This window comes from Aythya ferina, assembly GCF_964211825.1.
Source record: "Aythya ferina genome assembly, chromosome: 32".
In the NCBI taxonomy this organism is placed as follows: Eukaryota; Metazoa; Chordata; class Aves; order Anseriformes; family Anatidae; genus Aythya; species Aythya ferina.
In genome coordinates this window covers 1,553,779-1,578,666 of record NC_140329.1, presented here as the reverse complement: position 1 = coordinate 1,578,666, position 24,888 = coordinate 1,553,779, and the positions used below count along the sequence as shown (strand labels likewise).

General features: G+C 50.7%; 1 protein-coding gene across 1 annotated transcript in view; it reads right to left on the bottom strand.

Annotated features, from left to right (window-relative positions):
* Nucleotides 1–17,862: 17,862 nt before the first annotated feature.
* LOC311425637 (olfactory receptor 14A16-like) overlaps nt 17,863–24,888 on the bottom strand; it is a gene marked incomplete at both ends in the record, with an annotated part of 210,404 nt that continues 203,378 nt past the window's right edge. The window contains 2 exons of the mRNA XM_084501577.1: nt 17,863–17,984; nt 18,762–19,035. Coding sequence (XP_084357703.1) covers nt 17,863–17,984; nt 18,762–19,035 — 396 coding nt within the window. The remainder of the gene's footprint in view (nt 17,985–18,761; nt 19,036–24,888) is intronic.

Below are 24,888 nucleotides of genomic sequence, written 5' to 3'. Positions count from 1 at the left end.
GGCAGGAGCTGCTGCCCGTGGGGGAGCCAGGTTGGAGTAGTTTGCTCTTGAGGGATGGACCCCGTGGTACGGACCCATATCTGGAGCAGTTCTGGAAGAGCTGCTGCCTGTGGGAAGCCCACGCCGGATCAGTTCATCGAGGACTGTATCCCGTGGGTGGGACCCCACAGCACAGGGGACGAGAGTGACTGAGAAGGAGTGGCAGAGAAGTGCTGTAGACTGACCATAACCCCCATTCCCCCGTTCCCCTGTGCCGCTCAGGGAGAGGAGGTGGAAGAGGGTAGATCTGGGGGGAAGGTGCTTTTGCTTTCTTTCCTTTGTTTCTCCTTAGCATTGCTCTCTGAGCCTCTGCAGCAGCTCCCACGTGCACCTACCCCCGGGGCCATTGAGATGGGGAAGATGCTAAAACTTATCCGAATTACTATTTAGCTACTTATATGGTAAAATATCGTAATTATCTGGGATGTGGATGAGAACCTAAAAATATCCTAATTATAGGGATGTAAATGAGAACCTTATGAGAAGCAGATGTAAAAAAGAAGATATTACTCAAGGCCAAGGGATGAGGGAAGGACAAACTACTCATTAGGGAAGAATGAACAACTTGTTGGCAGGAAGGAAGGCAAAGATAAACAAAAGACTTCTAAATACTGTCCAACAGCAGGTCAAAGTCCAGAAAGGTAAAAAGTTTAACCTCCTCTTCCTTGTTGCCTTCATCCTGAAAGACCCCTGCCCACAACCAGCAGGCTACACTGCAACGGGAAGAAGCTAAGGGCAGGGACTATGGAAATGAGTACTTGGAAGAGGTCCGCCTTTTGGGGGAAATTAATGAATATGTATTAGAGCTCATGTAATATGTAAGAGTATTCATGTATAAAGTTGTGAGAGACGACCAGGCAGGTGCGCACTTTTTGAGGGAAGCTATTCCCAGTGCTCCCAGTGCATCGCAGTAAACTATACCTACTTTACAACCCTATGGTTGTGGAGTCTTTTCCGCGCATCACTGAGGCCGTGTGGGGATGTCCATGAAACAACAACCATTAAACTCAACTGTCATGTAGAAGAGAAAGGAATGGCTTTAGCTCTCCCTATGGCACAGGACTCCTTTTGCTCTTCTGACTACCTCTATAGGCTGCCCTGAACAGACGGGAGCGACACGTTCATTTGCCCTACATGTGGCATCTACTGCCATTTCAGTTGGCCAAAGGAATACCCCAACAGACTACCAGAGGAAACACCTCCAATTTCGCCACGTTTGAATCTGAACAGCTCCTGTCTGTGCTCCATCTCCACTAAGGAGCATTAGTGGCTCTGTAATTAGTGAGGTACCTCACATGCAGGTGCCCATGCTGTGCACACCTGAAGAGAGAGCAGATGAATCCCACTACCTGTGGGTCTGTGGCAGGCATGGGAGGGAGTTGAGCCCCAGTCCAGGCCCTGGACTAAAAGCCAGACTGAGATGCCTCAAGTGACTCTCCTAAGCCTCTGCCTTAACTGGGGGTAAAGGAGGTCTTCATGACCATGACTGTGTCCTGTACGAAACTGGGACAAGAAGATGTACTTGCTACATCAAATTCTTTTTCTGTCAGGACACTTCTGGAGAGAAGATTGCATGTGCCATGTGAGGGAGGGAAGCCAAGGGATTCCTTCAGCAGGTTTCCCTGCAACCCCAGGGCCATGTGCAGGGAGCCTGGTGGGGGACAGAGCAAGGGAGGCCTTGGGCTGGGCCTCTGCTGCTGAGCTGGGCCGGGCTCCTGGGCCCAAGGGGAGCTCCTGGCAAGCGGGCAGCGCTGCAGAGAGACAGCTCTGCCCAGGAGCAGCTCCTCTGCACAGCACAGCAGGGCTGGGGGCACTGCCTGCAGAGACACAGTGCTTAAAGGCAGGCAGAAGTGGCAGCATACCCAGAGCTCCCTGCCAGAGAAGACTTCCCAGCCCTGCAGCCGGTAAGTCTCTGGCTGGAGGGAAATGCAGCCGCAGTTCCTGGAGGCAGGAGAAGCCGGGGGTGCAGGCAGGGGTGTCCAGGGCTGTGGTGCAGAGCAGGATCCCTGCTGTGCCCCAGGAGCTGCGTGATGGGGCAGGGCCTCTGCCGCCTGCCAGGCTCAGCACTCAGCCTGCCCGGGGAGCTGCCCAGGGCACTGCGGGGAGAAGCTGCGGGTGGAAGGAGCCCCCCTGGCAGGGCAGGGTCCTGCTGCTGGCGGGAGGCTGGTGCCTGGGGCAGCCTGCTCTCATCTCCATAGCACACCGAGGGTATATCCAAGGTGAGAAACTTGTCAGGGGTTAGATGCTTTGGTCTCAGCTTTCCAGACTATTTGCTTTCATTTTTATCTCCTTTGTTTCTTTGGGAATGGAAATAGAGGCTGCACTTTCCAAGAAGAGGCTGATACGGCTGATACGGCCTTCCCACTGAGGGCTACAGGGACGCCAGGAAGTCCCTTTCCTGTCCATAGAAAGCTCCAGCAGCACATGAGCAATGTCATCAGGGTATGAGTTACCTGGTCTCTAGGACGTGCCCCCAGCGAGCTGCCCCTGCGCAGAGCCCTGCTGCCAGGAGGTGTCTGCAGGGCAGAGCTGAGCACCCAGCGGGTGGGATGGGGGCTGTGAGCTGCAGGTAGGAGGTGTGGGGACAGAGACCCAGCTGCAGGCAGGGACAGCTGCAGGCAGCACAGCCATGGGCAGGGAGTGAGAGGGAGGTGCTCCCAGGGACAACATGGGAGGGGGGATTTTGACATTTATCTGCCATCCCTGCACTGTTGATGCCTTCCACACTGAAGACCTCTGGTCTCTTCCCCTCCCCCAGTATAGACCCCCAGACATGATTGCATGAGAATTTGTTCATGAGTTGCCTTTGGAGTCAACCATGTAAGGCTTAATTCAGGTGCAGCTCAAGCACCAATGCTGCACGTTCTGTCATGCAGATATGTTAATGGGTGAAAAGCCTCCATGTCCCCTCATGACATCTAGGGCTCTGGAAATGCTGTATGCAGGGCTGTGAATGAACTGACCCTACCTAAAGGTCACCCACTTTTAGGGCATTCCACTCTTTTCCTGCAAGGTTTCTTCTGGGGTACAGGCTGCCCTCCACTAGGGCACAGCTCTGCCATAGCACCTCTGTGCTATCCATGGAGAAGACACCTGAGGGCTAAGGGCATGGAAATGCTGCTGGACATCTCTGTGTGGTTAGGTTCAATGATCCCTCTATAACTTTCTAGGTGAGGAGAACTGAGATCATCCTCAAGAGGTGAAGAGATTGGAGATTTGCACCTGGAAACTGGATTCCTTTGCTCTCAGCAGCGTCCGAATTCTTCTCAAGAATTCTTCTCAGGGAACACCTGAGTCTGATATCTTCCATACCACAGTGGTGTCAGCCCGGGGCAGCTGTGACCAAGACTGAGGGACAGGATGGCTGCCCTCATTCTTCTCTAAGGGACAGAATGCTTCCATCTCTGAATACACAAGATTTAATTTGGAGTGCAGCAGAAATGCCAAGGACTTCCAGAGGTCCCCGCTCCCAACAGCAACCTCTGGTAGCACCAACCACAACTCTGGCAAGGCACCTACATCAGAGGTTTTCCTGAAAGGAGAGCATCAGTTTTGAGGTTTAACAAGAAATAAACTACATTTTGCTCACAGAATACAGCCTAAAAATTTTCTGTATTTTCCTCCTCAGACTGGTCCCCGTGCCCAGGGGAATCAAATGTCCAACAGCAGCTCCATCACCGAGTTCCTCCTGCTGGCATTTGCAGACACACGGGAGATGCAGCTCCTGCACTTCACGCTCTTCCTGGGCCTCTACCTGGCTGCCCTCCTGGGCAACAGCCTCATCCTCACCACCGTAGCCTGCAACCACCGCCTCCACACCCCCATGTACTTCTTCCTTCTCCACCTTGCCCTCCTCGACCTGGGCTGCATCTCCACCACTGTCCCCAAAGCCATGGCCAATTCCCTCTGGGACACCAGAGCCATCTCCTACTCAGGATGTGTTTCACAGTTCTTTTTGTTCATCTTCTTGATATCAGCAGAGCATGCTTTTCTCGCTGTCATGTCCTACGACCGCTACGTTGCCATCTGCAAGCCCCTGCACTACGGAAGCTTCCTGGGCAGCAGAGCTTGTGCCCAGATGGCAGCAGCTGCCTGGGGCAGTAGCTTTCTCAATGCTGTCCTGCAAACTTCCAATACATTTTCCCTGCCCCTCTGCCAAGGTAATGCTGTGGACCAGTTCTTCTGTGAAATCCCCCAGATCCTCAAGCTCTCCTGCTCAGATTCCTACCTCAGGGAAATTTGGGTACTTATGGTTGGTATCTATTTTGCATCTGGATGTTTTGTTTTCATTCTTTTTTCCTATGTGCAGATTTTCAGTGCTGTGTTGAGAATGCCCTCAGAGTAGGGATGGCACAAAGCCTTCTCCACATGCCTCCCTCACCTGTTTGTGGTCTCCCTCTTTTTCAGCACTGCCATGTTTGCCTACCTCAAGCCCCTCTCCCTCTCCTCCCCAACCTTAAATCTCATGGTGGCAGTTCTGTACTCGGTGCTGCCCACAACATTCAATCCCCTCATCTACAGCATGAGAAACAAGAAGCTCAAGGCTACTATTAGGAAAGGAATTTCATGGATATTTCTGAATGGTGATAAACTTCCCCTCTTTCTCCACAAATGACTTCCTGGATATGCTTTGAAGGCCTGGTATTTGTTTCGTTAAGAATATTGGTATTTTGATCTTTATCTTTAGTGTCATTTCCATTTATTACTTTCTTAGAATAAAGGCTTATTATTCATCCAGCATCTCCTGAGGTATTAAACTGCTTTGTTTACACTGTACAATTTTTGCCTGCATGCATATCAGCAATGACTTTCTTTTAGCATCTGCTTAATAAAACAACATCTCTCCAATGCACTGCCTGAAATCCTGCCTCTTCTTTCAAAGCTGGTGTCAGCAATAGGTCTGAGCATTGCAGTGGTTTCACACTGATGGGCAGCTGAACTCCATCACACCACTCTATCACCCCTGCTTCTGAAAGGTACAGACGAAGAAAATAGAGTTGGAAAGGGCTGCAGGGTTGAGTCAAGGGACGGAGAGATGACTGCAGTCATGGAAGCAGACCCTGTAGGGAGATTAAGATAATATTTACTAACAGACTGAAGCAGTGAGAAAAATAAATAAATAAGAAAGAAAAATAAGAAGTGAACTAAAATGATTAAAAAGATATCCACCCTTCTCTTCTACTCTACCTGCTGTCAGCTGTCAAAACCTGCAAGTCCTGGGCTTAGGGGGGGAGGAAGTGGGGAGCTGGAGAGGGCTAGTAGCTGCTGTGAGAGCCCTTCCTGAGGGTCCTACTGGGCTCAGGGGACAATGTGGCAGTCAGGACTCTTGGGTTCTGATGCTATGTCTGCTTTGAGCCCAAAGCCTGTTTTAATCACTACTCTGTGTATCCCTGTAAAGATGGAAAATCCAGGGCCAGATTTCCCTGGGAGATATCAGATCATGTCCTGGGTGCTGAGATGCCATCCTTGGATGGCCACAGCTCTGGTGCTGAACCCCTCCCATTTGACTTCTATGGTGGTTTTACTTTGCTAAGCAGCTGAACTCCACCACAACCTCTCACTAACTCCTTCTTCCTAAGGGAAAAGGGGGAGAAAATATGATGAAAAGTGCTCAGGGTTTGTTTACCTAGTAAGATCAGATCAGCCACCAAGCTTCATGAATTCATAGAGTCATAGAATCATTAAGGTTGGAAAAGACCTCCAAGATCATTTGGTCCAACTGCAACCCCCTGTATTGTCACAGTCACCAGTTATTGTCATGGGCAAAAATGAATGAGCGTAGGAAACTAATATAATTTGTTGCCTATCACCAGCAGATTAGAATAGTGAGGAGCTATAAGCAAACTAAAAACCACCTTGCCCTCCATACATCCTCTTCTACTTACACCCCCCAAGTAGCTCAGGGGTATAGGGAATGGGAGGTGCAGTTAGTCCATGATGCTTCATCTCCTCCACTCCTTCAGGGTCACTCTCTGCCCCTGCTCCAGCACGGGATCCCTCCCACGGGGTGCTGTCCTACCCAAACTGATCCTGTGTGTGCTTCCCACAGGCAGCAGCTCTTCAATAATTGCTCTTGCATGGGCCCATACAGTTGGGGTCATCTGTCAGGAGCAAACTGCTGTCCCGCACAGGCAGCAGCTCCCCCCAGATCCCCAGATCCCCTGCTTCTGTAGGGGCTCTCCATGGGCCGCAGCCTCCTCTAGGCCACATCCACCTGCTCCACCTGGGGCTCCTCCACTGGCTGTGGTGTGGAGATCTACTCTGCCATAGTACCCATGGGCTGCAAGTGTTGTCCGTATGTTCATGCCCCGTCTGCCCCACCAATATGCACGTAGAGTCAGAATGCACACAAAGGTCTTTGAATTAAATAATTATAGAACTCTGCAGAGTCAGGTTTCTTGGTGAACTTTTGTAAAGCAAGCATACATCTAGCTTGAATCACCATTTTTTACACACAGCAAACTTATGAAACTCTCTCTCTGGCTACTTTTTATTGGCTGTTTCATCTTTTCCTAACTTACCTCTACTGAGTTTGTGCATTACAGAGGACCAGGGGCAGGGGGAGGAGGGGTATTGGGAGGCAGGTGGGGAAAACACCATATTCCACATTAGCATACATTACCATTTTGATTGGTGTGATTTTTAATATGTTAATGACCCTTAACAAGCAAAAGGTCAGTCTGGAATCTTCCTGCAGTTGTTTTTCTCCTTTTTGTTTTTTATCTTCCATCCCTTATCTCCCTTGCTTCTGATATCTCAAGGCTACCTGTCTCCCTGTTTTCTTTAGGTTTCACAGAATCTTGGAGTGGCCAAGGTTAGAAGGGACCTCTGAAGATCATCTAGTCCAACCCCCCTGCCAAGCAGGATCACCGAGAATGTATTGCACAGGATGGCATCCAGGTGAGTTTTGAATATCTCCAGAGAGGAAGACTCCACCACCTCTCTGTGAAACTGTCACTCTCACAGTAAAGAAGTGCTCCCTCATATACAGTTGGAACCTCCTGTGCTTCAGTTTATGCCCGTTGCCTCTTGTCCTGTCACTGGGTACAACTGAGAAGAGTCTGGTTCCATCCTCCTGACGCCCTCCCCTCAGATATTTATACACATGGATGAGGTCTCCCCTCAGTCTTCTCCTCTCCTAAACAGGCCCATTAATCTAATATTCCAGTCCTCTAATCATCTTAGTAGCCCTCTTCTGGACTTTCTCCAGTAGTTCCATGTCCCTCTTGTCCTGGGGAGCCCAGACCTGGACACAGGACTGTAGGTGTGGCCTCACCACGACTGAGTAGAGGGGGAGGATCACCTCCCTTGGCCTGCTGGCAACACTCTTCTGAATGCACCCCAGGATCCCATTGGTCTTCTTGGCCACAAGGGCACACTGCTGGCTCATGCTCAGCCTGCCGTCCCCCAGGACTCTCAGGTGCCTCTCTGCAGAGCTGCTCTCCAGCAGGTCACCCCCCCCAGCCTGTTCTGCTACTTGGGGTTATTCCTCCCCAGGAACTTTCCATATGGAGTTTGCTTGTTCATTTGTTTGCTTTTCCTTTCTGGCTTTGTGATAATGTTGCCTACACAGAAATGCCCTTCTCCATTCCCTTGTATCTAAGTATTCCCATCTGTGTGATCCATGGTTTCTCTAAATAATGAAACAGGCTCTCTGTGTATTTAAACCAAACAAATCTTGGTCTGAGACCCATTCTCAGCAGACCAGGAGTGAATGGAACCTGGGGCTGTGGTGGCAATGCCCAAGGCCCTGCAGCAGCATGCAGTGAGCACTGCTGTGGGGCCAGCCCAGCCTGGGAGGTGGACAGAGGACAGGGAGCTGGGAGAGCTGGGGGCCAGCTGGGCCAGGCTGGAAGCTGCCCAGCAGAGAGAAACAGCTGTGTTGAGCTGGGATGTGCAGCCACGCAAGGGGAGGACACGCACCACTGGCTTTGGGTCGTGTGGCAGGGATGGAAGACAGGCTGGTGCAGGAGGGAGGAGGCCGGGCTGTGCCCATCAGGCATAGACAGAGCAGGGAGGTGGCCCAGGGCTTTCGTCACCTGCAGCCTCTCTTGTCAGCCATGTCCAGCACTGGCCGCTCCCCCCAGGTTTAGGGGTGCATTTGGCTGCCAGGCCATCTCCATCCTTGTGCCGGGCTCAGGGCCTGTGTCAGGGGAACAGCCAGCCCTGCTAGCCTCTGTCCCGACCCAGGGCCTTAGAGACTTGGAGCAGGGCTGTCTGCAGAGGCTCCCGTGGGATGTGGGTGTGTCAGGGCAGGGGCCGGGTGTGGCGTAATGACCACACGGACACCAGGTCTTCTTTTAGGATCTGTAACTGCTACATCTTTATTGATGACATAACTTCAGCTCTTTCTTACTGAGGGCCTAACTTCATCTCTCATATTGAGGACATAACTTCATTATCCCTTATCGAGGACAGGCTCCCTTCTTATACCATTCGCCCCCCAGCAGTACTTTTCAACTAACTATTCATTGGTCAACAACTTTGCCCTGCAACAGCAAACACCCAGCATCTTCTATGCCTTAATGGCTGGAGAACAAGCAACCCCAGACAACAAGGGGTCTCCTGAATCACCCTTCTTTGTTCCCTCTAAACTCTTTACATTCCTGATGGTCTCATCATTAAGAGTCCAATGTCAACCCCCATGGCCACACTCCCACAGCTGGGGGCTGGAGGAGGATGCAAACGCAGGAGGGCCATGGCGGGAGGGGACCCCAAGTGTGCCATTGGGATTGTAATAGCAGGAGCTTGACCCAACCCTGAATGTGCATTGCCATGTGCGTTGCCTTGGCAGCACGGCTGTGGGACCATGTGTGGGGCAGTGGGGCTGGGCCGCTGCAGGGATAAGGCACTGAGAGGGGCCATGAAGGATCTGCCAGGGGATGACAGCAAGGACAGGCTCCAAAAAAGAAACTTACTTATCTTACCTTTGTGGTGGACATATGCTTTTAGGAAAGGCAAAGCTCACCTAGAGTTGGTGTCTGCAAGAATATCCAGCCATGTGTACACAAAGACACAATCTTGTAAACACACATGGATGTGCACACACAGATGTGTATGGCTGAGCACACCCAGACGAACTGCAACTGGAAGAAGGCAGGACAGAGAGATGCGATCAGGTACAGGGTATCTGGAGTCTCTAGAGCAAGGACCAGACCTCTGGTCTCCACTGCTCCCCTCCATCTCTCTGTGCCGTTTGCCCATCGCTCACATCTCTGCCCACCAAGGGCACGTGAGATACTGCTGTCCCTCACAGCCCTGCCTGTACTCTGCTCCTTTCTTGTGCTGTGCTTTGTCACACCCAGCACTTTCTTGTGCCTTTTCCCACAGGCTCCCACCCCATGTCCAGCTGGCATCACTGCAAGGCAGTCCTCCCCAGGGGACCAGGCATCTGTCTGCAGCTTCCACAGCTGCTGCTCCTGATGGCCTCCTGAGGCCTGCCTACTCCTGGCCCATTGCAGTGTTGTGAGGAGGTGACCTCAGCAGCAGCAGCCCAGCCATGGTGGCTCAACAGAGCTGTCCCCTGTCAGAGCTGCCCCCTGTGTCCCATGGGGTTTGTGATGCACTCGATGACATCGCCGTGTCTGCCTGCCTGCCACCAGGCAGTCAGGTCACTGCAAGTACGAATGGCATCACAACCCACCTCACAGCCGTGTCACTGGGACCTTCCTCCACGTCTCCCCTCTCCCCAGCTTGAACCCTTCATGCTGCTGGCCCTCAGCTCAGGACAAGGGATGCCCGCCCTGGCTCCTCAACCACAACTCCTCTGTAAGGTGCCCCTGCTCCTTTGCCCATCAGCGAGGGTTGGGCAGCGAGGGTTTTGTGACATTAGGGCTCCATGCACAACAGAAAACTGTCATTTTATTGGTGTAAGACTGAAGATTGCCTACTTTTTTTTTTTAGAATTTCAAAAATTTCACTTCAATCAGCATGCTGCAATCAGCTGAAATGATTGAACACTTCTAATACAATATTTGAGGTGTCCCATGAAATCAAAATGATCATATTTAATGACGTCTATTACAGCAGGAGAAAAAATACTGATCTTTGCCTGTAGTCGCATTGCCAGAACTCTGTCTCTTGAGCACTGCATTTCATCTTCCTGTCAGAGAATCATAGAATCATAAGTCAACGTTGGAAAATGCCTCCAAGATCAGGTCGTCCAACCATTGCCCTACTGCCAATGTCACCCACTAAACCGTGTTCCTAAGCACCACGTCCAGCTTTTCCTTGAACACCCCCAGGGACAGTGACTCCACCACTTCCCTGGGCAACCCGTCCCAATGCCTGACTACTCTTTCTGAGAAGAAATATCTCCTAATTTCTAATCTAATCCCCAGCCCCATTGCAATTTGCAGCCCTTCCCTCTAGTCCTATCACTAGTTTCCTGTGAGAAGAGGCCACCACTCAGCTCCCCACCACTTCCTTTCAGGTAGCTGTAGAGAGCAACAAGGTCTCCTCTGAGCCTCCTCTTCACCAGACTAAACAACCCCAGTTCCCTCAGTTGCTCCTCATAGCACTCATTTTCCAGGCCCTTCACCAGGTTTGTAGCCCTTCTCTGGATATGCTCCAGCACCTGGATGTCCTTCTGGAAGTGAGGGGCCCAAAACTAAACAGAGTACACGAGGTGCAGCCTCACCAGAGCCACTCTGCCCCAAGCCTGTAGCATTGCATAGGGTTATTTTGAGCAAAGGGCAGAACCTGGCAGTTAGCCATGGTGAACCTCATCCCACTGGCTTCTGCCCATCAATCCAACCTGCCCAGGTCCCCCTGCAGGGCCTTCCTACACTCCAGCAGTTCAACATTTCCCCCCAACTTGGTGTCATCTCCAAACTTACTGAGGGTGCACTCAATTCCCACATCCAAATCATCAATAAAGACATTAAAGAGGATGGGCCCCAAGAACAGCTGCTGGGGAACACCACTGGTGACTGCTCGCCAGCTGGATTTCACTTTGTTCACCACTACTCTCTGGGCCTGGCCGTCCAGCCAGCTTTTAACCCAGCATAGAGTGTACCTGTCCAAGCCATGGGCTGCCAGCTTCTCCAGGACAATACTGTGGGAGATTGTGTCAAAGGCTTTGCAGAAGTCTAGGTAGACTATGTCAGCAGGCTTTCCCTCATGCCCCAGGCAGGTTACTGGTCATAGAAGGAGATGAGGTTGGTCAGGCAGGACTAGCCTTTCAGGTATTTCCAGCTGGCCTGATAAAAGAGACCATATCAGAAGTCACCTTTCCAGCAGACTATCTGGACACGTGAAGTTTCCATTATTCTGCAGAGTTTCCCTCCACTTGCTCTTTGGTCATTCAGATACTTCTCATGCATCGAGTTGCTTCTTGGGACTTGAGGGGAATTCAACTTGCCCGTCCTTTGGTACTCGTCATCCATGTAAACAACTCTGTAGCTGTATTTCTCATTTACCATTTCCCATCTATTTGAATCAAATGTTTTTGTACACTTATCCCCTGTGCATGGTGCAACTTGGATATGGCCCACTGCTGTGGACTTTTTTATTTACTATTTTTTTAACGTGTGTTTCTTTGCTGTATTTTTTTGTTAAGTATTAATAACGAAGACACACAGAAATAACAAGAAAAAACTGTTTGCATCTACTTTTCTCTGGTAAGGAGGCAGCAGCTGGTGCAAAGAAGCTGTAACATCCACCTGCAGACTTCAGTGGAGAAGTCTGGTGTAATTAAAAGTGATGCAAGTCACGGTAGCTGATGAGAGAAGTGGTGGGGATGGAAAGATGAGCAGCAAGGTTGTCCATACAGTCTGGGACTTCAAGGGACTGTGTTTCCTATCCATCCAGACCTCCTTAGGAGACACTTTGGATCCATGTCAACTGGTGAATGCTGCTAATTAAATAAGATTACATACGAAAATGTTGTTTTGTAAAGTGGTCATTGAAAACTTCCTCTTTAACTGCACTTTTGAAAACTCACTAATTAACTGTACAAGTCTGGAAGACTGGATAAAAATGGCTGAATGGTAATGAGCCCCATGGTGCATTTGGTGCTGAGTCCATGAACCTCAGGTAGTGAGAAGAGAATGATGTAACTGCAGGAGAAGTTCAAGTCAGAAAGAGACTTTGAAATGTCTGGGAGTATTAATGGGCCCCAGTGAGGGTCATTACTGACAAAGCCTCCCCATGGACTTGTTAGAGCATACAATTGGAGGCCATGTTGCAGGTAGACAAAGGCACTGGGCAGGAGACTCTGATGCTGAGTAAAGGCCTTGGTTTGTTTGGTGAAACAGAACGGCCAAGCCCTGGCCCTCAGCCCCTGGTCAGGGAGGTCCTGTCCCTCACCCATGGCTTAAGCCTCTTCCTGGGGCAGGGGGATGTGGGGTATGTCATGCTGTTTGAAGGACAATGCTATGACACCTGCTGGCCTCCCCACTGGGTTGCTGCCCTGCACTGTCCTATACCTTCCCAGTTTTCCCTGCAGGCACCCAACTTGCTTCTCCACATTGCTCTCACCCTGGCATTTCCATACTTTCACTGCTATCTGCCCACCCTCCCTGGCTGTCCTTTGAAACACAGTGGCATGGGCTGACCACAGACTCCTTCTTGGTGATATCAGGCACCACAGCACTACCCTTTCAGTGACATTTCCTCCTCCTCATGCCCACTCTTCACCTTCCAAGCAGCACTTTGTAGCAGTTTTGACACTATTCTGCTGTTTCTCAGCACCAGAGAAAGCTTTATCATAAACAAACCACTTTTTTAGCAGATGTCCAGAGATGTCAGCCTTCTGGAGCCCTATGGCCTGACCAGACAGAAGAAACCTCACTATGATCTTCCAAACCATATACCCGCTGCTGGCCTTCCAGCTTCTCAGGTAGATGTGACAAAGTTGCGTGCCTCTTGCTGTCCCACCATGTGCTCAGGCAGAAGGGATTTGAAAACCCACACCCAAGGCCTCTTCCTGCATGGGGCCTGTCAGGCTCTCAGACAGAGGGCATCTCACAATCAGTGTGCCAAGCAGGTGCCTTCTGCTGCCTTATCAGGGATGCTGGCAGGTGTAAGTGGAAAAGCACAGATGTTAGCCAGCAGCTGACACAGCAGCTGCTTCAGGAAGAGGTCACCTCAAAGGCCCTGTCCCCAGCCCTGTTACTGCTGCTGGCCTGTCAGCTCCAGAGTCAGAGGTGACCAGACGGTTCCAATGGATTTGAAGTTACTGAGGCACAACAGACCTCCAAATAATACACCCACATAGCAACCTGGTTGTGAGGCTGGACCTGACCTGATTAAAAGGAAAAAATTAAATGGAATTTTTTGATAATTTTTCTACCATTGCTTCAAATATGGAAACCATCTTCAAAGGAAATGCACTAATTTTCAGAATTTTTAGGCTTGTCTATGAATTCTCATCCAAATTTGCACACATTTTCCCAAACATGTGTGCAAACATTTTCCCATGTTTGGGAAAATGTGTGCAAATTTGCACACATTCCTTCCCAAAACCTTGAATAGTGCAACTGTGTTCCCAGGACATGTGTGTATTGGCACATTGCACATCTCCACCTCAGATCTAAATGGAGCAGAGAGCAATGAAGGTTAGAGGGGATGGATAGATCCTGCCTTTAGCTCTTTGCTGTCGACCCATGGTCACACCTGCTAGGACTTCCCTTTCATCCTTCCTCTTTATGAGCTGGCCAAATCTTTATGGGGTGTACAGTTGCATAGCACCATGGCTCTCCATGTGCCAGACTCCAAGCAATACCCAGAAACCCAGAGCACAGCCTTAGAAAGAGGCCCAGAGCACAACTGAGGAAGGCAAATATTGGGTCCTATCCTATCCCTTCATTCTCCAGCCTTTCTTTAATGTTGTGATCCTGTGTGGATGATATGGACTGGAATTTTGATAAACATTTGTCTCCAGAAGTTTGTAGCCAGATTTACACACTCCATCAGGAGGTCGTTCAGTACTGTGCAAACAGGGAGTCAATACTGGACCAATATTATTTAACAAGTTTATTCATGACTTGTACAATGGGACAAGATGGCAGATGATATGAATCTGAGAGCAGTGGCCAACACACAAGATGGTTTTGCCATCATTCTGAGGGACCTCGCAGGCTAGAGAACTGGGCAAAGATGAATTGCATGAAATTCAACAAAGTGAAATGCTCCTGCAGGAATAACATTATGCACAAAGACATTGCTTGGGGCCAACCAAGCTAGAAATCAGCTTGGTAGAGAAGGACCTGGGTTTTCTGGTGGTCAACAAGATGAACAGGTGCCAGCCATGTGGAATTACATCAAAGAAGGCCACCAGCACCTTGGGCTTCATTATTACAAACCTTACCAGTACATTCAGGGCGTTGGTCCTTCCTCCCTACTGACCTCTGCTGAGACCAAACCCAGTGTGCAGTGTCCAGTTCTGGGCTTCCTTGTGCATGAAAGACCTGGATGTAGTGCAGTAAGTCCAGTAAATGCCACAAAGGTCATTAAGGAACTGGGAGAGTCTTCAGATGAGGAGAGGCTGAGAGAGCTGGAGTGTTGAGCCTGGAGAAGAGAAGGCAAGGGGGAGATTTTTACCAAAGAATCAGAGAACGGCCAAGATTGGAAGGGACCTCTGAAGATCATTTAGTCTAATCTCCCTGCAAGCAGGAGCACCTGTAGCACATTGTGCAGGATGGCATCCAGGCAGATTTTGAATATCTCCAGTGAGGGAGACTCCACAACCGCTCTGGGCAACCTGTTCCAGTGTTTTGTCACCCTCTCAGTTAAGAACTGCTCTCTCATATTCAGACAGAACTTCCTGTGCTCCAGTTAGTGCCCCACTGCCTGAAGTCCTGTTGCTGGGCACAACTGAAAAAAATCTGGTTCCATCCTCTTAACACCCTCTCCTAAGATATTTATACACATTGATGAGGTCTCCCTTCAGTCTTCTCTTTTCCAGGCCAAACAGGCCCAGCTCTCTCAGCCTGTTTTTGTGTGACAGGTGCTCCTCATCTTCTTTGTAGACCTCCTCTGGACTAGCTCCAGCAGTTCCATGTCCCTCTTGTACTGGGGATCCCAGAACTGGACACAATACTCCAGGTGTGGCCACATTAGGTGAAGACATGATGGGAGGAATTAAGACAAAGCAGCCTGACTCTTTTCTGAAGTGCCCATTGACAGGACAAGAGGCAATGGGCACCAAAGGAAACGTTGGTAAAACCTCCTGGAAACAGAAAAGCTCTTCTGTACTGTGAAGTGGGTTGATGAGTGGCACAGGTTGCTCAGAGAAGTTGTGGAGCCAACATACTTGGAGATATTCAGAACCTGTCTGGACATGGACATGAGCATGGACAACTTGCTCAATCTGGTCCTGCTTGAGCAATGGGGTTGGCCTAGGCAACCTCCACAGCTCCCTTCCTACCTCAAACATTCCATAGTTCTGTGATAGCTGGCAGTGTTTCTGAAAACTTTTCTGTGCTACCTCAAACCAGTCTGAGTCCTGGTGCCCATAGAACAGAGCTTGCTTTTAGGATGACTTAACTCACTAGGTAACCCTGATGAACAGAGATTTCAAAAGCAGGCACTGTCTCAGCCCACAGCAGTGTTCCCAGGTCCTGACTCCACTGAACAGCTCCTTCTTCCTTGAGGATTATGAGCTGGAAGGAACCTGTGGAGGTCTGTACCTTGGCCTGGCTTCAGCTGGGATAACTTGAGAGTTAGATCACATCGGTCAGTACTTGATTCACCTCTCATGTTCAGATGTGATTTTTTTTCCTTAGCCTCTTTTGAAATTTCTTTTTCTACCTTTCCTCCTCATTGTCTTTTGTCCTTTCTGCCCCTCCTTGTGCCCCAGCAAGATCACCGTATGTACTGAGACCAAGGGCAATCACAGCCTGATCTTGAAGTGCTGCCTCACCAGGATTCTCTGGGACTGTGCAGGCAGGCTGTGACGGCCTGCTCCAAAAGAAGACTCATTGCTTGAGATCAGGGGAGATCACAGGGAAAAACCCAACACCTAGTGCAGAGGGACAGTGGCAGTAATTGTAGGTTGATATGGGGCTGGGGCCTGAACCAGGGCATGGGTGACAGGGCTGGTCATTTCCCAGCGCAGACAGATCCCAGCAGGAGGAAGGACCCAGACATTTCCAAGACCAGCTCCCTCCCGGGCAGCGCTGAATAGTGGTGCTGCTCTGCAGAGCAAGTGGGCTGTGGTTTATCTCTGGACCAGATGGTGGTACTTCACTAAGGATGACATTGCTCATTGCCAGCTCCCCCTCCCTGTGCCTGCTGGGTTCCACTCTCTCCTCTGGGGTTGCACAGTCCTTGCTTACCTGGAAATAATCCAGTTTAGAACTCAGTTTAAACATATGGATGCATTGATTTATTGTTTTTGTCTTTGGGGTCACCACCTTGTGTAATCTGTCACTTTGTGGGGCCTGCTGGGTATGTGCACGTTGGGTATGTTATGCAGTAACCATTCACCATCTCCACTGTGTCCTAATTTCGGCTAGGATAGAGTTAATTTTTCTTCTAGTAGCTGGTAAGGTTCTGTGTTTGGGATTTAGGATGAGAATAATGTTGATAACACACTGATGTTTTAACTGTTGCAGGGCACTGCTTACACTAAGCCAAGGACTTTTCAGTTTCTCGCTCTGGCCTGGGAGAGGACAGAACCAGGACAGCTGACCCAAACTGGCCAAAGGGGTATTCCATACCATCTGATGTTATGCTGAGCAATTAATACGGGAGTGGCTGGCCAGGGTGGAAGGACCGACTGCTCAGGGATAGTCTGGGCATCAGTCTGCAGGTGGTGAGCAATTGCATTGTGCATCACTTGTTTTGTAGACATCATTATTAGTAGTCCTAGTATCATTATTATTATTTTTCTTTCTTTTTGGTCCTAATAACATGTCTTTTCCTCAACCCACAGGCTTTATTCTTTTTCCGATTCTCTCTCCCATCCCAGAGAGGGAGGGTGAGCGAATGTCTGTGTGGTGCTTAGCTGACAGCCAGGTTAAACCATAACAGTCCTTTGTCACAGTCCACTGTCACTAGACACAACCAGGAGCTATTTGGTCTTGCACCCAGGGAGAAACAGCAAGTACTTAGGCCTATTGCTGGCACCATCTTTGAAGGAAGAGCCCAGCCTTCAGGCAGGACACTGAGGCCATCCCATTTTATTACACAGCTGTCCTGGGAGAGTCCAGTCAGAGAAAGGCTTTAAGATAGACTTTGATACAGGCTTCAGGTGAGACAAGGCAAAGTCATTCCTCAGTATCAGTGGGAGGAAACCACATATTTTTCTAGAAACAGCAGAAGTGCAAGCATCAATAAATAATTGCGGGTTCGAGACCCTCTGATTAATGGCACGGGGAAGCAAGTAATCGACTCAATATGAGTGGTAATACAAGCTTCAACTTTATTGCGCAGATATCCGTATATTTATACACACAGCTATAATTATGCCTACTGGTCACTATCCTATTGGCTAAGCCTAAAAGTGTTGCAAAAAATACTGTTTCTCCTACTTGCGGTTACAGTGCATAAGCTACTCCCTTATTTTCCCAGGCCTCAGATCCATTGTTTCTCTCTCTCTCAAGGACAGACTACTCCTTGCATATTTTCACAAGAATGCTTCTCATCTGGCCTACTCCATGGCTATCAATTCTGCATTTTCTTTGCCTTGCTTGTACAATTCCTCTAGGGACCTGTGCCCTTGCTCTTTGAGCCATTCTTCAACAAATAACAATAAATACATACATAATTATAATGAAAAAATAACACAACACAAACCTGGAAGATGATATATTGGGAGTCATTTCAGAAGAGAGAATGGAACTCTATGAATACTGAAAAACAATCAGTAAACACTTTTCAAATGATATCCTTGAGCTCCTGCTTCCTCATGCTGTAGATGAAGGGGTTCAATGCTGGAGACACCACCAAGTACAGAACTGCCACCACCAGATCCAGAGATGGGTAGGAGATGGAGGAGACTTCAGGTAGGCAAACATGGCCATGCTGAGAAACTGGAAGACCATGGCAAGGTGAGGAAGGTATGTGGAGAAAGCTTTGTGCTGTCCCTGCTCAGAGGGCATCCTTAGCACAGCTCTGAAGATCTGCACAGAGGACAGCACAATAAAGCAGTCTCCCACGAACACAAACCCACTAAATGAGGGTCACTGCACACTCTGGGCACAGTCTGCTCATGGAGAACACCTGGGCCCTTCAACCAACTCCACATTCCTCTCCTGGAAGATGTCTTCTGCCCTGCCCCGTGTGGGACAACCGCGAGTAGGCATCTCAATAAACATTTTCCATCTCCACAGTCATCAGACACCAACAGGTTACTCCTAATTCCTACCCATGGTCTCTCACTGCTCACAGCATGGCAATAAGTTTCTTCTCTCCCAAATCCATGCAGCAACAGGCCTTTCAGGCTACAGCTGCACAGCCCTGAACTTGCCACCAGCTTTGAAGGAAAAGACAAGTCTTCAGGCAGCGCACTGGCGACACCCCATTTTATTACGAAGGTGCTAAGAGAGTCAGTGCTGACCTACTATTAGATGTGTATTTACAGAGCCTCAAGACTAGAGAGCAGTGTCATTACTCAGTAATAGGATGATGAAGAAATTACTTTATCTATTTTATGAACATTATAAATGCAAGTGACACTGGGGAAAGCAATAACTAAAATGATAAGGACACAAGGACCAAGCCTGCAAGAAGATACTCTGAAAGTCATTTGTGGAGAAAGAAGGGAAAATAATCACCCTTAAGAAACATCCCTGAAAACAAGTTCCTAATAGCTCCCTTCAGCTCCTGGTTCCTCATACTGTAGATGAGGGGGTTCAAAGTTGGAGGCACCACCGAGTACAGAACTGCCACCACGAGGTCCAGGGCTGTGTAGGAGAAGGTGGTGGGCTTCAGGTAGGCAAACATGGCTGTACTGAGAAATAGGGAGACCACAGCCAGGTGAGGGAGGCATGTGGAGAAGGCTTTGTGCCGTCCCTGCTCGGAGGGCATCCTCAGCACGGCTCTAAAGATCTGCAAATAGGACAAAATAATGAATACAAAAAAGAAAAATGCTAAACTGAAACCAACCAGAAGAAGCCAAAATTTCCTGAGGTAGGAGTCTGAGCAGGAGAGCTTGAGTATCTGGGGAATTTCACAGAAGAACTGGTCTAGGGTATTTCCTCCACACAGTGGCAGGGAAAATGTATTGGCCATGTGCAGGACTGCATTGAGAACGCCACTGCCCCAAGCAGCTGCTGCCATCTGGGCACAAGCTCTGCTGTCTAGGAGGCTCCCGTAGTGCAGGGGCTTGCAGATGGCAATGTAGCGGTCGTAGGCCATGATGGTGAGAAGAGAATGCTCTGCTGAAAATAAGAAGACAATCAGAAAGACTTGCGCAGCACATCCTGCATAGGAAATGGCCCTGGTGTCCCAGAGAGAATTGGCCATGGCTTTGGGGACAGTGGTGGAGATGCAGCCCAGGTCAAGGAGGGCAAGGTTGAGGAGGAAGAAGTACATGGGGGTGTGGAGGCGGTGGTCACAGGCTACAGCAGTGAGGATGAGGCCGTTGCCCAGGAGGGCAGCCAGGTAGATGCCCAGGAAGACTGCGAAGTGCAGGAGCTTCAGCTCCCTTGTGTCTGCAAATGCCAGGAGGAGGAACTCAGTGATGGAGCTGCTGTTGGACATTTGATGCATCTTGGCCTCAGCTCCTATCCAAAGACAAAGGGACATGCACTGGGTACCTATGAAAGGTGGTGACACATTTTGAAACCCATCGTTTAGTTCAGATTCTGTGCACCTGTGTTACAGAGGGGCTGTTTATCATCCTCCAGCAGAAGGGGCAATTGTCCAGGGCCAATGCTGGATGTCCTTAAACCAGAGTGACCTGAACAGAACCAGCTCATTTCCAAGCCCTATGCATCACAGTGCCCAGAGCCATGTTGACCAGAACTGCATGGGCACTTTGCTCCTAGGATGCACCACCAGAGCAGGACTCAGTATTCTGGTGTTTGAGATCTGGCTTTAATCTCACTGCCCAGAGAGCCTGAGTGGAATACTAAGGGCAGGATGGTTGGAAGGAGAAACACAGAGAAATGCCCCAGTGTTCCTGCTGAGGGAGGAAGGAAATGGAGTGAGAGATGGGCAACTGGGGGAGTTCACTTCTGAGGGTCCTCCTGCCAAGGGGAAAATGCAGCCTGAGATCCCATGGATGTGGGGGCAGAGGCTTTGCTGAATGGGAGAAGACACCAAGTGGTTGGTCAGGGGAAGGCACCTGCAGTACAGGGGTGGCAGAGAGGTGCTCAGATTCCCCCTGCCAATGAGTTTCTGGGAGCCGCTCCCTCTCACTCCCTGCCCATGGCTCTGCTGCCTGCTGCTGTCACTGCCTGCAGCTGGGTCTCTGTCCCCACGCCTCCTGCCTGCAGCTCACAGCCCCCATCCCACCCGCTGGGTGCTCAGCTCTGCCCTGCAGACACCTCCTGGCAGCAGGGTTCTCGCTGGGGGCACGTCCTAGAGCCCAGGTTACTCAGACCCTGCTAACAGTGCATGTGTGGTGGTGGAGCTTTCTATGGGCTGAGGGGCAGGAAAGGGTCCTTTTATCCCTCCTTATGATGGCCTCTCAGCTCCTCATGGAGTCTCAGCCTCTTCTTGGATTAACTATTTCTGTTTGTATTACCACCAAGACAAAGAAGAGAAGATTGAAAGTTCAGGATACTCAGGAAAGCTGAGACTGAAGTCTAAATCCCCTACCATATCCCAGCTCTTGCAATACACCCTGGATACACCCTGGTTGTGCTGTGGAGCTGTGAGCAGGCTGCCCCAGGCAGCAGCCTCCCACCAGCAGCAGGACCCTGCCCTGCCAGGAGGGCTCCTTCCACCCGCAGCTTCTCCCCACAGCGCCCTGGGCAGCTCCCCGGGCAGGCTGAGTGCTGAGCCTGGCAGGCAGCAGAGGCCCTGCCCTGCCACACAGTCCCTGGGGCACAGCAGGGACCCTGCTCTGCACCACAGCCCTGGACACCCCTGCCTGCACCCCTGGCTTCTCCTGCCTCCAGCCAGAGACTTACCGGGTCAGGGCAGGGAAGTCTTCTCTGGCAGTGAGCTCTGGGCATCCTGCCACTTCTGCCTGCCTTTAAGAACTGTGTCTCCGCAGGCAGTGCCCCCAGGCCTGCTGCGCTGTGCAGAGGAGCTGCTCCTGGGCAGAGCTGTCTCTCTGCAGCGCTGCCCGCTTGCCAGGAGCTCCCCTTGGGCCCAGGAGCCCGGCCCAGCTCAGCAGCAGAGGCCCAGCCCAAGGCCTCCCTTGCTCTGTCCCCCACCAGGCTCCCTGCACATGGGGCTGGGGCTGCAGGGGAACCTGCTGGGAAACAGCCTGAAGGGATCCCTGGGCTTCCCTCCCTCATCTGGCACACACACTTCTTGACAGCACGCTTATTTCTCCTTTTCCGGAAGGAATCAATTTCTTTGTCCTGTCCCTTTGTCCTGTTTACAAGCAGGACACACAGCCCACTTGTGCCCCAATGCCCATAGGCTAGAGCACAGGCAGGAGCAGATAGATCGCAATCTGCTGTCACAGGGCTGGGACATTGACATCTGATGAGGTGTCGGGAGACGTCCCACAGCTTGGGGCATTGTGCTGGATAGGGACATATGGATGGGGTGATGAATAACAGAGTATTGTCCTCCATTTGCAGGAGCAGCTCCTCTATGGGATGGGCAGCAGCTTGGGGGAGCTGTTGTGGGTGAAGGTCAGATGAGGGTCAGTCAGGGTGACAGTGTGATCGTGCTGAATGGGTGCAGATTCTTCAGAAGAGACAATTGGGGATGATCAACAAGGATTTGCCCTCAGCATGAAAGAAGCTGCCTGGATGCGTCGCTCTCTTCTATGGATTGGGCAGCAGACTGGGGGAACCCTTGTGGGTTCAAAATGTGCGTTAGTCAGAGTGACAGCATGGCAGGAGGTAAATCTCTGAAGTCAGGCTGAAGAATTAGGCAAAGTCTTATGGAAGCCATTGGAGTAAGTTGAGTTCAATAACCCCATGTCACCTTGGGGGCCTTTAATCACTGAGAGTCACAGGACAGTGACAGTGCTCGGTGGAAACATTCCCCATGTTTTCTGTGGGTTCTTGGAGACAGCTTCTGTGCACAGCAGCCAGATGGGCCAACCTAGGTTATGTTCTCCAGGATCTGGCACTTGCAAACAGGAAAACCTGTGTCTTGACACTCCTGCTGCAAAATGTATATCAGAATCCATTTGCTTTTCAGCACATGGAAGGAGATGAGCTTTCACAGACAGACCTATACCCAGCACTGTACATGTTCACTCTTGTCTTTCCCTGCAGTACACTTGACATGGTTCAGGTGACATGGGACCAGGTACATCTGTGTGCAGTACATTCACGGGCTGTAGTCCTGCCTTCAGCATGCCACAGGTCTCCTGAAATGAGAGACCTTAGATCCTAAATCAGGATGGGTTCCTCCTCCATTGTGGACACAGAGACACAAGTGGTCTCCTGCAGGCAGATCTGGCAGTCCAGCTGCAAGGGGCAGGCTGCCCTTCCACCTCAGCCCCTTCTGTGGTCTCCACCTCCTCTGAAGGCCCAAAGCCGTGGGCCATGGGGAGGCTGTGGCAGCCTACAGGAGAGCACGGCATCCATCCTAGACCATTCTCCCCACTCCCCTTTTTGTCTGCAGTGCTGCCCTACTCCTCTCTCTCATCATGACATATTGAGGGTACGTCTGCCCTTCCCTCGTGTACCACCTCTGGCTCCTGCATGGCAGACTGAGGGAATGGTGCTGAGGCCCTGGCATGTACTCCAATTTACTCTTTAAAACCCATCATTCTTTCAGAAGTGAGTTCTATGCAGTGAAGAGTTTAGTCACTCCGAGGGGCTGTTCCATCCCAGGTGCCTTCTCTTTTGAAAAATCCAAGCCCTGGGACAAGCCTCAACCCCAACCATTGTAGGAGGGCTCCCAACAGCAGAAGCATGTTCGTGAAAGGGGGCAGTAGAGGTATCTCCAGGGCTCCACTTCCTTTATTCTGTGGCCTTTGCCACCATTTGGAGATGTCCCTGATCTGTTCCTGATCCTGAAAAGAACTGGGCAGAAGGGAAGTGAGAGTTTCTCAGGACAACAAGGGAAATCTCTCATGCCTCTCCTGAGCTGTGCCATCTGCATGCTGCTGACCTCACAGGCCTTCAAATGACACGGGCTGATGTCACAGGGGGTGCACTGCATCACCAGCATATAAGCACTGGAGCAGCGGCAGTGCCGGCACTTCCCTGCAAGGCCTGGTCCCTGCTGGGCACTGCTTGGGTGCTCCTCACCGCTGTCCTTCTGTGGCCAGGAGTGGGGTCAGCAGGCAGCAAGCTTGCACTGGGTGACCCTCGCTGACGGGCAGAGGAGCAGGGGCACCTTGCAGAGGATCTGTGGTTGAGGAGCCAGGGCGGGCAACCCTTGTCCTGAGCTGAGGGCCAGCAGCAAGTGAGATGGAGGGCTGCTGGAGGGTGACCATCACTTTTGGCCTGACTTCCGTGTACCAAGTGCTCCTGCAGCTCTCCTCCAAAGGTAAGTGTGTCAGGAGCCCCTTTTCCAAGATGTGTCACAGGGGCTGTCAGCTGTCCAAAGCTGCAAGTCCAGGGCTTTGAGGGGAGGCTGGAGAAGGCTGTTGGCTGCTGTTTTGAGACTCCTGCCTGAGTGTCTCTCTGAGCTCAGGGGACAATGTGGCAGCCAGGACTCCTGGGTCCTGACGCTAGGGATGCCTTTATCCCTATGCCTTTTCTAGGCATGCCTCCTTGCTATGGGGGACAATCCAGGACCAGATTTCTCTGGGAGCTGGTGCCTCTTTGTGATGTGACTCTGGGACAAAAAACATTATAGAATCATGGAATGTCCTGGGTTGAAAAGGACCTTAAAGATCATCTACTTTCAATCCCCCTGCTCTGGGCAGGGTCGCCAACCACTAGAGCAGGATGCCCAGAGCTGCATCCAGGTGGCCTTGAATGCCTCCAAGGATGGGGCATCCACAACCTCTCTGGGTAACATGTTCCAGTGCCTCACCACCCTCTGAGTGAAAAAAGGTCTCCTAATTTCTAGTCTAAACCTCCCCTGTCTGACTTTAAAACCACTCCCCCTTGTCCTATCTCTACCAACACATGTGGACAGGCATTTCCCCCTCCTGTTTATACACTCCCTTCACGTACTGGAAGGCCACAATGAGGTCTCGGCAGAGCCTTCTCTTCTCCAAGCTAAACAAGCCCAGTTCCCTCAACCTTTCTGAATAGGGGAGATGCCTTAGCCCTCAGATCATCTGAGTGGCCCTCCTCTGGACCCCTTCCAAGAGCTTCACATCCTTCTTGTGCTGGGGGCCTATGGCCTGTATTCAGTATTACAGGTGGGGTCTCACAAGAACAGAGAAGAGAGGGACAGTCACCTCCCTCTCCCTCCTGGCCACTCCTTTTTAATGCAGCCCAGGACACAGTTGGCCTTCCGGGCTGCAAATGCACACTGCTGGCTCATGTGCAGCTTCTCATCCAGCAGGACCCCCAAGTCCTTCTCAAGTTCTTCTTTGCCCAGTCTATATAAAGACCTGGAATTGCCCAAGTCCAAGTGCAACACCTTGCACTTGGCCTTGTTGAACCTCATTAGGTTCTCATGGGCCCAGTACTCCAGTCTGTCCAGGTCCCTCTGGATGGCATCCCTTCCCTCTATTGTATCGACTGCACCGCTCAGCTCGGTGTCATCTGCAAACTTGCTGAGGATGCACTCGATTCCATCACCCATGTCATTCATAAAGATGTTGAAGAGCACCAGCTCCAAGACCAACCCCTGAGGGACACCACTTGTGACCAGCCTCCACCCAGACATAGAACTATTGACCACAACCCTTTGGCT